The sequence below is a fragment of the Oncorhynchus nerka genome, unplaced genomic scaffold, assembly GCF_034236695.1.
Source record: "Oncorhynchus nerka isolate Pitt River unplaced genomic scaffold, Oner_Uvic_2.0 unplaced_scaffold_1502, whole genome shotgun sequence".
Lineage (NCBI taxonomy): Eukaryota > Metazoa > Chordata > Actinopteri > Salmoniformes > Salmonidae > Oncorhynchus > Oncorhynchus nerka.
In genome coordinates, this window is record NW_027039818.1 from 39,671 (window position 1) to 52,447 (window position 12,777).

Sequence of the window (12,777 nt, forward strand, 5' to 3'; positions counted from 1 at the left end):
GACAACAGGTGTAGACAGAAACAGTTGAAATGAATGAAATAAATGAATTTACAGACATTAACATGTTATTACTAGAAATTTTATACAGACAACTATCACAGAGACAGAAACAGAGAGAGAGAGACAGACAGAAAGAGAGAGACAGACAGAGAGAGAGAGACAGAAACAGAGAGAGACAGACAGAGAGACAGAAACAACAGAGAGAGAGAGACAGACAGAGAGACAGAAACAGAGAGAGACAGAGACAGAGACAGAGACAGAGACAGAGAGAGAGAGAGACACAGACAGACAGAGAGAGAGAGACAGACAGACAGAGGACAGACAGACAGACAGACAGGACAGACAGAGACAGACAGACAGAGACAGACAGGACAGGGACAGACAGACGGACAGACACGGACAGACAGACGGACAGACAGACGGACAGACAGAGGGACAGACAGACAGACAGACAGAGGGACAGACAGACAGACAGACAGACAGACAGACAGACAGACAGACAGACAGACAGACAGACAGACAGACAGACAGACAGACAGACAGACAGACAGACAGACAGACAGACAGACAGACAGAGAGAGAGAGAGAGACAGAGAGACAGAGAGACAGAGACAGAGACAGAGACAGAGAGAGAGAGAGAGAGGGACAGAGAGACAGAGACAGAGAGAGAGAACTGTCCATCTACCACTCAGTAATATAGGATCAGAGCAGTGCTAAGGTATGAAAACACTGGTATAGACACACATATGCACAAATTCAAACATACACCTTACATGCTTACGCACGTACAGTGCGGCAAAAAAAGTATTTAGTCAGCCACCAATTGTGCAAGTTCTCCCACTTAAAAAGATGAGAGAGGCCTGTAATTTTCATCATAGGTTCACTTCAACTATGACAGACAAAATGAGGGAAAAAAATCCAGAAAATCACATTGTAGGATTTTTAATGAATATATTTGCTAAATATGGTGGAAAAAAAGTATTTGAATGAAGCATTCAAACATTTACCCACTGCTAGTGGGGCAACCTTAGCTTTTTCTGATTGGTCAATTCTTGGAAGCAATACCATCTGTTTAGTGGCTAGCCAGAGCAATTCTTCTGATTGTGGTAGAGCACAGCAATGTGATTGGCTGTGTAATATTCACATTCCAATACCCATATAGAAAATACAGTTTAACAGTTCACACATTTTCATTCTTTGATTTTATTACATAAATGTTATTTATTTTATTGTAGCTCCTTTGTTGACAATAATTAAATGTGTTATTAGATGTGTGCATTCATTGTGTTATTGCATTAATACAGTTTAAACAGTAGTTATTTGGTGAAAGTTACTAACATAAAAATATTGGAATATGTCTGACAAGAGGAACAGTCCTGCCCAGTGTGAAAGCCAACACACAGCCTTACACACTCAGCTCCCTGTATTCTACAGATGCACTGCTACAGCTTCACCTGGAGGGGGCGACAGAAACAACCAGATTTAAGGGACAGGACAAAAAGATCAATGAAAGACAACACATCTTATCTGAAAGGCTCTCCTGACATAGCTGTCCCAATAGAGTCACTATGAACCAGAAACGGACTGGCAATGGGACATTTTGGGCCAGTCCATCTTTAAGCACAGTGGGCTGGCCTAAATTGGGTGTTTGCAAAGAACAACTGTTTTGGGAGGGGGGGAGGTTAGTGTGTAAATACATGTCAATGTTAAAAAGGGAAACAGTCACATTATCAATGATCACAGATCATTGCACCTGTACATAGCCCATCTGTAAATAGCCCATCCAACTACCTCATCCCCATACTGTATTTATTTATTTATCTTGATCCTTTGCACCCCAGTATCTCTACTTCCACATTCATCTTTTGCACATCTATCACTCCAGTGATTAATTGCTATATTGTAATTACGTCGCCACCATGGCCTATTTATTGCCTTACCTCCCTTATCTTACCTCATTTGCACACACTGTATATAGACTTTTTGTACTGAATTATCGACTGTATGTTTGTTTATTCCATGTGTAACTCTGTGTTGTTGTATGTGTCGAACTGCTGTGCTTTATCTTGGCCAGGTCGCAGTTGTAAATGAGAACTTGTTCTCAACTGGCCTACCTGGTTAAATAAAGGTGTTCTCAACTAGCCTACCTGGTTAAATAAAGGTGAAATAAAATATAAAAAATGTTCACAATCCTCGACTGACTTCAATACAAGATAAACATGTCATAAATAAATACGTCACTCACCCTAACGTCAGGACCAGACTCCACAGACCACAGGTTGGGTTGGTCCTCCTCTTCCTCCTCGTCACCAGTGGGAAACCAGCTAGGATAATATAACAGACGGATTAGATTACATCAGATATTCATTGATTTATTTGTTTGTTTGATATTTAAAGTATTAGGACTCTCCAGCCGGAGACAACATTATATATGACCTCAGTTATATTACTCTGTCAACTAGTAATACAGAGATGAACATCACAGAGACATGAATACAGAGATGAACATCACAGAGACATTAAAGATTAAAACAGAGATGAACATCACAGAGACATTAATACAGAGATGAACATCACAGAGACATGAAACATTAATACAGAGATGAACATCACAGAGACATTATGAACATCACAGAGAACATTAACACAGAGATGAACATCACAGAGACATTAATACAGAGATGAACATCACAGAGACATTAACACAGAGATGAACATCACAGAGACATCACAGAGATGAACATCACAGGACATTAACAGAGATGAACATCACAGAGACATTCTACAGAGATGAACATCACAGAGACATTCACTGAGAGATGAACATCACAGAGACATTAACACAGAGATGAACATCACAGAGACATTAACACAGAGATGAACATCACAGAGACATTACAGAGATGAACATCACAGAGACATTTACAGAGATGAACATCACAGAGACATTATTACAAAGATGAACATCACAGAGACATTCACAGAGATGAACATCACAGAGACATTAAAAAAAAACATCAAAATAACCAATGAACATCACAGAGACATTTTCACTGAGTGAACATTAATAAAACCTGAACCCAGGAAAATGTTCCAGAGATGGAATCCAGAGACATTAAACGTGAAACATCTCAGAACCTCCTGAACAACGATATTTAGACATTCTCAGAACCTCCCTGGAACCAGAGAACATCAAGAGACGTTCTCAGAACCTCCCTGGAACAGAGATGAACATCACAGAGGCATTCTCTGAACATCCCTGGAACCATAGTTAGACGTTCTCAGAACCTCCCTGGAACGATAGTTAGACGTTCTCAGAACCTCCCTGGAACCATAGTTAGACGTTCTCAGAACCTCCCTGGAACGATAGTTAGACGTTCTCAGAACCACCCTGGAACCATAGTAAGACGTTCTCAGAACCTCCCTGGAACCATAGTAAGGCGTTCTCAGAACCTCCCTGGAACCATAGTTAGATGTTCTCAGAACCTCCCTGGAACCATAGTTAGATGTTCTCAGAACCTCCCTGGAACCATAGTAAGACGTTCTCAGAACCTCCCTGGAACCATAGTTAGACGTTCTCAGAACCTCCCTGGAACCATAGTAAGAAGTTCTCAGAACCTCCCTGGAACCATAGTTAGACGTTCTCAGAACCTCCCTGGAACCATAGTTAGATGTTCTCAGAACCTCCCTGGAACCATAGTTAGATGTTCTCAGAACCTCCCTGGAACCATAGTAAGACGTTCTCAGAACCTCCCTGGAACCATAGTTAGACGTTCTCGGAACCTCCCTGGAACTATAGTTAGATGTTGTCAGAACCTCCCTGGAACCATAGTAAGACGTTCTCAGAACCTCCCTGGAACCATAGTAAAATGTTCTCAGAACCTCCCTGAAACCATAGTTAGACGTTCTCAGAACCTCCCTGAAACCATAGTAAGATGTTCTCAGATCCTCCCTGGAACCATAGTAAAACGTTCTCAGAACCTCCCTGCAACCTAAAACTTAACGTTCCCAGAACAGGCTAACTCTTCACTTCCGTTTTCAGAACGTTTAAAAAATGTTCCGTTTTACCAGGCAGTAAAGTTATGGTTTCCTCCCAAGAACCAATAGTAAACCAAAAATGTATGTTCCCACAACTTTCAATAAACCATATGCGCTAGTTGGGATTACACTTCTGGTACTCCATGTCATATGCCAAATTATGTTGACAAGGAGTAGAATGTTATCACAAAATAGACTGGTGCCTAGGCTAAGAAGATTCCGTAGGGTTCAGAGCCTGTTTTGAGAGGGAGACCTGGCAAGACTTGTTTAGCAGGACAAGGCTAACTGTAGACTTAGTTAATAGGACCAGGCTAACTGTAGAATTAGTTAGCAGGACCAGGCTAACTGTAGACTTAGTTAGCAGGACCGGGCTAACTGTAGACTTAGTTAGCAGGACCGGGCTAACTGTAGAATTAGATAGCAGGACCAGGCTAACTTTAGAATTAGATAGCAGGACAAGGCTAACTGTAAACTTGATTAGCAGGACCAGTTTATCTGTAGACTTAGATAGCAGGACCAGGCTAACAGCATTCGTAAGTTAGGCTAACTGTAGACCTAAGTCAGACTAACCGCACCTGGAGGTGAAGAGAGACTTCTCGTTGATCATCTGGACTCTGAAGATGTTGACAGCCTTGTAGACGTCTATCACATCCTGGTACTTCTCCAGTAGATGCCTGGAGAGAGAGACAGGATAGAAAAGAGTCACTCCACAATATCACCACACTTGACAAGTTTAAACACAACAATGTGGAGTTCAGACACTATAAACTTCCATTGGCAATCAATGTCATCAATATCAATCAGCATACCTCATGTCATCAATATCAATCAGCATACCTCATATCATCAATATCAATCAGCATACCTCATATCATCAATGTCAATCAGCATACCTCATATCATCAATATCAATCAGCATACCTCATATCATCAATATCAACCAGCATACCACATATCATCAATATCAACCAGCATACCTCATATCATCAATATCAATCAGCACATATTATATTTTATCAGTTATATTACATTATAATTTCCTCAATATACCTGTAATATGTCCCAGACTCATCCTTCTGGTTCCTCTGGTCTGGCTTCATGTCCTCTCCCCCCCACTGGTAGCAGGGGCAGGGGAAGAGGTTTAGCCAGGGGTAGAGGCAGGGGCTGGGGCCTGGTCTGGTCCTCTCTCCCAGGGGCAGGTTCTGTGCCAGGTAAGGTCTGAGCAGGGCTCTGGGCAGCAGAGACACCAGCCAGTAAATGGGCTCCTCATTTACAATGTCATGGAAGCTCTGGAGGTACTGACGCACAGCTGCAGAGGGCTGGATGGAGGACAGGTTCTGTAGGCAGGAGAAAGAGGAAAAGGAGGAGGAATAGAGACAAGGAGTTTACTATGTGGTTATGGCTAAGCTTAGCTGAATACATTTCAACTCAGTTTCACAGTTCCTGACATTTAATAAAAGTTAGAATGCCATGTCTTAGGATCACCACTTTATTTTAAGAATGTGAAGTGTCAGCATAATAGTAGAGAGAATGATTTATTTAAGCTTTTATTTATTTCATCACATTCCCAGTGGGTAAGAAATGTACATAAACTCAATTAGTATTTGTTAGCATTACCTATAAATTGTTTAACTTGGGTCAAACATTTCGGTTAGCCTTCCACAAGCTTCCCACAATTAGATGGTTCAGTTTTGGTCCAGTTCTCCTGACATAGCTGGTGTTAATGAGTCAGGTTGGTATGCCTCATTGCTCGCACACGCTTTCTCAGTTCTGCCCACAAATGTTCTATGGGATTGAGGTCAGCGCTTTGTGATGGCCACTCCAATACCTTGACTTTGTTGTCCTTTTGCCATTTTGCCACAACTTTGGAAGTATTCTTGGGGTCATTGTCCATTTGGAAGACCCATTTGCAACCAAGCTTCAACTTCCTGACTGATGTCTTGAGATATTGCTTCAATATATCCACATAATTGTCCTGCCTCATGATGGCATCTATTTTGTGAAGTGCACCAGGCCCTCCTGCATGTCATAAATAAGTACGTCACTCAAGCTAACATCAGGTCCAGACTCCACAGACCAGAGGTTGGGTTGGTGCAAAGCACCCCCACAACATGACGATGCCACCCCCGTGCTTCAAGGTTGGGATGGTGTCCTTCGGCTTGCAAGCCTCCCCCTTTTTCCTCCATGGTCATTATGGCCAAACAGTTCTATTTTTGTTGCATCATACCAGAGGACATTTCTCCAAAAAGTACAATCTTTGTCCCCATGTGCAGTTGAAAACCGTAGTCTGGCATTTTTTTTTAGGTTTTGGAGCAGTGGCTTCTGGCTTATATCCACTCGTTTTACTGTGGATATAGATACTTTTGTACCTGTTTCCTCCAGCATCTTCACAAGGTCCTTTGCTGTTGTTCTGGGATTGATTGTTCATCTGAATGGATATGAATGTATATTGGTTTCTCAAATATCCTGTAAATTAAAATCTTCCCTGTCATGTTGTCAGGCACCAGGTAGGATCCTAATGTATATTGGTTTCTCAAATATCCTGTAAATTAAATATTCCCTGTCATGTTGTCAGGCACCAGGTAGGATCCTAATGTATATTGGTTTCTCAAATATCCTGTAAATTAAACCTTCCCTGTCATGTTGTCAGGCACCAGGTTGGATCTGAATGTATATGGGTTTCTCAAATATCCTGTAAATTAAATATTCCCTGTCATGTTGTCAGGCACCAGGTTGGATCTGAATGTATATGGGTTTCTCAAATATCCTGTAAATTAAATATTCCCTGTCATGTTGTCCTGCACCAGGTTGGATCCTAATGTATATGGGTTTCTCAAATATCCTGTAAATTAAATATTCCCTGTCATGTTGTCAGGCACCAGGTTGGATCTGAATGTATATGGGTTTCTCAAATATCCTGTAAATTAAATATTCCCTGTCATGTTGTCAGGCACCAGGTTGGATCTGAATGTATATGGGTTTCTCAAATATCCTGTAAATTAAATATTCCCTGTCATGTTGTCAGGCACCAGGTTGGATCTGAATGTATATGGGTTTCTCAAATATCCTGTAAATTAAATCTTCCCTGTCATGTTGTCAGGCACCAGGTTGGATCTGAATGTATATGGGTTTCTCAAATATCCTGTAAATTAAATATTCCCTGTCATGTTGTCAGGCACCAGGTTGGATCTGAATGTATATGGGTTTCTCAAATATCCTGTAAATTAAATCTTCCCTGTCATGTTGTCAGGCACCAGGTTGGATCTGAATGTATATGGGTTTCTCAAATATCCTGTAAATTAAATATTCCCTGTCATGTTGTCAGGCACCAGGTAGGATCCTAATGTATATGGGTTTCTCAAATATCCTGTAAATTAAATATTCCCTGTCATGTTGTCAGGCACCAGGTTGGATCTGAATGTATATGGGTTTCTCAAATATCCTGTTAATTAAATATTCCCTGTCATGTTGTCAGGCACCAGGTTGGATCTGAATGTATATGGGTTTCTCAAATATCCTGTAAATTAAATATTCCCTGTCATGTTGTCAGGCACCAGGTTGGATCTGAATGTATATGGGTTTCTCAAATATCCTGTAAATTAAATATTCCCTGTCATGTTGTCAGGCACCAGGTTGGATCTGAATGTATATGGGTTTCTCAAATATCCTGTAAATTAAATATTCCCTGTCATGTTGTCAGGCACCAAATGATCTTAAAGGAATCTCTGAAGTGGCTTATTGATTATATGAAGATGTTTTATCCCAGATGACTGGAAACCAGCTATAAACTGTAATGCTAAAATACCTTGAACTGAATGAAGTAAAGGGAGTCAAAAAGGGAAAAGATAGAAGATATTATTGGTTTACGTTTTGGGGTGTGTCTAAGTACACCAAAACCTGGGTAACCCGAAATTGAACTTGAAATTAACCAAAACAAAAAAGGTTAAATATGAGTAATTGAAAATGTTTATGTTTTTGGAATTGATAAATCACCTACTACATTCTAGTTGCATTTTCTTGCTATAAGTCCTCTTAAATTATATATTAATATATATTATCTTAAATTGTATAAATAGATATATTATCTGAAATTGTATAAATAGATATGTTATCTTAAATGGTACATTAAGTAATATTATCTTAAATTGTACATTAAGATATACACTGCTCAAAAAAATAAAGGGAACACTAAAATAACACATCCTAGATCTGAATGAATGAAATATTCTTATTAAATACTTTTTCTTTACATAGTTGAATGTGCTGAAAACAAAATCACACAAAAATTATCAATGGAAATCAAATGTATCAACCCATGGAGGTTTGGATTGGGAGACACACTCAAAATTAAAGTGAAAACCAAACTACATGCTGATCCAACTTTGATGTAATGTCCTTAAAACAAGTCAAAATGAGGATCAGTAGTGTGTGTGGCCTCCACGTGCCTGTATGACCTCCCTACAACGCCTGGGCATGCTCCTGATGAGGTGGCGGATGGTCTCCTGAGGGATCTCCTCCCAGACCTGGACTAAAGCATCCGCCAACTCCTGGACAGTCTGTGGTGCAACGTGGCGTTGGTGGATGGAGCGAGGCATGATATCCCAGATGTGCTTAATTGGATTCAGGACTGGGGAACAGGCGGGCCAGTCCATAGCATCAATGCCTTCCTCTTGCAGGAACTGCTGACACACTCCAGCCACATGAGGTCTAGCATTGTCTTGCATTAGGAGGAACCCAGGGCCAACCGCACCAGCATATGGTCTCACAAGGGGTCTGAGGATCTCATCTCGGTACCTAATGGCAGTCAGGCTACCTCTGGCGAGCACATGGAGGGCTGTGCGGCCCCCAAAGAAATGCCACCCCACACCATGACTGACCCACCGCCAAACCGGTCATGCTGGAGGATGTTGCAGGCAGCAGAACGTTCTCCACGGCGTCTCCAGACTCTGTCACATGTGCTCAGTGTGAACCTGCTTTCATCTGTGAAGAGCACAGGGCGCCAGTGGCGAATTTGCCAATCTTGGTGTTCTTTGGCAAATGCCAAACGTCCTGCACGGTGTTGGGCTGTAAGCCCAACCCCCACCTGTGGACGTCGGGTCCTCATACCACCCTCATGGAGTCTGTTTCTGACCGTTTGAGCAGACACATGCACATTTGTGGCCTGCTGGAGGTCATTTCGCAGGGCTCTGGCAGTTTTCCTCCTGCTCCCCCTTGCACAAAGGCGGAGGTAGCGGTCCTGCTGCTGGGTTGTTGCCCTCCTACGGCCTCCTCCATGTCTGTCCATCCATGTCTAATGTACTGGCCTGTCTCCTGGTAGCGCCTCCATGCTCTAGACAATACGCTGACAGACACAGCAAACCTTCTTGCCACAGCTCGCATTGATGTGCCATCCTGGATGAGCTGCACTACCTGAGCCACTTGTAAACTCCGTCTCATGCTACCACTAGAGTGAAAGCACCACCAGCATTCAAAAGTGACAGAAACATCAGCCAGGAAGCATAGGAACTGAGAAGTGGTCTGTAGTCACCACCTGCAGAACCACTCCTTTATTGGGGGTGTCTTGCTAATTGCCTATCATTTCCACCTGTTGTCTATTCCATTTGCACAACAGCATGTGACATTTATTGTCAATCAGTGTTGCTTCCTAAGTGGACAGTTTGATTTCACAGAAGTGTGTTTGACTTGGAGTTACATTGTGTTGTTTAAGTGTTCCCTTTATTTATTTGAGCAGTGTATTATCTTAAGTTGTATATTAAGGGTGATTGTTATAACAGCTTCCTACCAGGTGTGGTGGAGTTTGGATCTGGGCCTTCTTCAGTGACTCCTGGTAGCGTTGATGTGTTCTCTGGAGAAACATCATGATGTCTGGAGGACCCTGGACTGTTCTGATCAGCAGCTGGCTCATACACACATTTACACTGTTATACAGAGCAACTTATCTTAAGATAGCTAGGGACGACAACCACGTATCACAGTCATAGTAAGTAAATCTTTATGGTATTGGTTTTATTTCATGTATTTTCTTTTCACCCGCAGCATGGTGATGACTCTGTCCAGGTATAGCACCTCCTGGTGGCAGAAGTCAGCATAGCAGCGGGCAGGCAGACGTCTGGAATACATCCCTCGGAGGAAGGCTGAGTCGAGGATCTCATCTGCTACTCTCTCACTGGTCTCCCACAGGACGTCATAAATACTCACCTCTTCAACCAGCTCTGGGGGAGGGAGGGAGGGAGGGAGGGAGGGTGGGAGGGAGGGAGGGAGGGGAGGGGGAGGGAGGGAGGGAGGGAGGGAGGGAGGGAGGGGGGAGGGAGGGTGGGAGGGGCAGTGTTCACAACTACACAACTATGTGATACATTTGAGCAATGATTAGTACAAAACCCCAAATAGATAATCAAAAAACAGTTGTTTCAACACTCTGAGCACATTTTCAATTGACTATTACAAGACACAATATCATACAGTCACTTATTCACCAAACTTAATCAGTGTTTCATCTAGAAATACATGTTTCACATTGCAATACATGTTCATAAAAATGTAAATGCTTTTCACAATGCAACCCACTCTTTAATATAGATATGATTCTCTTCTCATTTGTTAAAATACATTTTACTATCACTCTAATATGTGCCATTTGTGTAGCAAAGTGTTGGTATGTAACCTCAGTGGAATCAAACCCACAGCTCTGGTGTTGCTAGTGCCATGCGCATACGAACTGAGCCACACAAGACGCTATATTACATAAGCGCAATTAAAATGCATTTAATGATTACAATAGAGGTGGAAGATGTATGATGGCCATCCCCTTGAGCATACCGCCCTCCTTCAGGCCATGGATGAGGCATGCAATGACATCAATCCAGAACTATGTCAGGCTTGGATTTGTCATGCCAAAAGGTTTTTCCGCAGGCGCATGAACAATGAGGACATTTACTGTGACGTGGAACGAGAACCTATGGTCAGATGCTCCAGACAGGCTTGATGCTAACTGGTGCCTGCAAAACCTTGTTTCTTTCATTCATTCATGTGTCTCATTTGATTACAGTACACCTATGTTGTAATGATATTGGAACAATACATTTATTTATTGCATCAATTATTATGAAATGTGTCATAATTTCCCCCAAAACTTTTCCAAATACTATTTGAACTCTTTGCAGACTTGTTTTAAGATTGTCATTATTCCTTTTGTAGAAATCTATAATCAAAAATCTATAATCAATAATCTATAATCAATAATCTATAATCAATCCTATCTCAAAATACTCCAAAAAAAACACTAAAATCACATTGAACCATAGAGGGATTAGTCGCATTAGCAATGTATGTAACCTGTATTCCTGAATTCTAAAAAACAGGCTCTCACACTATCTAGAACAGTCTACGATCTAGAACAGTCTACTATCTACTATCTAGAACAGTCTACTATCTAGAACAGTCTACTATCTACTATCTAGAACAGTCTACTATCTAGAACAGTCTACTATCTACTATCTAGAACAGTCTACTATCTACTATCTAGAACAGTCTACTATCTAGAACAGTCTACTATCTAGAAAAGTCTACTATCTAGAACAGTCTACTATCTACTATCTAGAACAGTCTACTATCTACTATCTAGAACAGTCTACTATCTAGAACAGTCTACTATCTAGAACAGTCTACTATCTAGAACAGTCTACTATCTACTATCTAGAACAGTCTACTATCTAGAACAGTCTACTACCTACTATCTAGAACAGTCTACTATCTACTATCTAGAACAGTCTACTATCTACTATCTAGAACAGTCTACTATCTACTATCTAGAACAGTCTACTATCTACTATCTAGAACAGTCTACTATCTATTATCTAGAACAGTCTACTATCTACTATCTAGAACAGTCTACTATCTACTATCTAGAACAGTCTACTATCTAGAACAGTCTACTATCTACAACAGTCTACTATCTACTATCTAGAACAGTCTACTATCTACTATCTAGAACAGTCTACTATCTACTATCTAGAACAGTCTACTATCTAGAACAGTCTAATATCTACTATCTAGAACAGTCTACTATCTAGAACAGTCTACTATTTACTATCTAGAACAGTCTACTATCTAGAACAGTCTACTATCTACTATCTAGAACAGTCTACTATCTAGAACAGTCTACTATCTACTATCTAGAACAGTCTACTATCTACTATCTAGAACAGTCTACTATCTACTATCTAGAACAGTCTACTATCTACTATCTAGAACAGTCTACTATCTAGAACAGTCTACTATCTAGAACAGTCTACTATCTATTATCTAGAACAGTCTACTATCTACTATCTAGAACAGTCTACTATCTATTATCTAGAACAGTCTACTATCTAGTCTACTATCTAGAACAGTCTATCTACTATCTAGAACAGTCTACTATCTACTATCTAGAACAGTCTACTATCTACTATCTAGAACAGTCTACTATCTACTATCTAGAACAGTCTACTATCTAGAACAGTCTAATATCTACTATCTAGAACAGTCTACTATCTAGAACAGTCTACTATCTACTATCTAGAACAGTCTACTATCTAGAACAGTCTACTATCTACTATCTAGAACAGTCTACTATCTACAACAGTCTACTATCTAGAACAGTCTACTATCTAGAACAGTCTACTATCTACTATCTAGAACAGTCTACTATCTAGTCTACTATCTAGAACAGTCTATCTATCTAGAACAGTCTACTATCTACTA

The 12,777-nt window shown here is 40.8% G+C and overlaps 1 protein-coding gene across 1 annotated transcript; it reads right to left on the reverse strand.

Annotated features, from left to right (window-relative positions):
• Window positions 1-926: 926 nt before the first annotated feature.
• On the reverse strand, window positions 927-10,257 carry LOC135568549 (uncharacterized). The gene is made up of 6 exons (XM_065015346.1): window positions 10,069-10,257; window positions 9,821-9,934; window positions 5,089-5,375; window positions 4,614-4,712; window positions 2,246-2,324; window positions 927-1,454 (listed from the first exon to the last, which is right to left on the reverse strand). Exons 1-6 carry the CDS (start codon window positions 10,156-10,158, stop codon window positions 1,443-1,445), a joined length of 681 nt encoding a protein of 226 aa, XP_064871418.1. The 5' UTR covers window positions 10,159-10,257; the 3' UTR covers window positions 927-1,442.
• Between the last annotated feature and the right edge of the window lie 2,520 nt (window positions 10,258-12,777).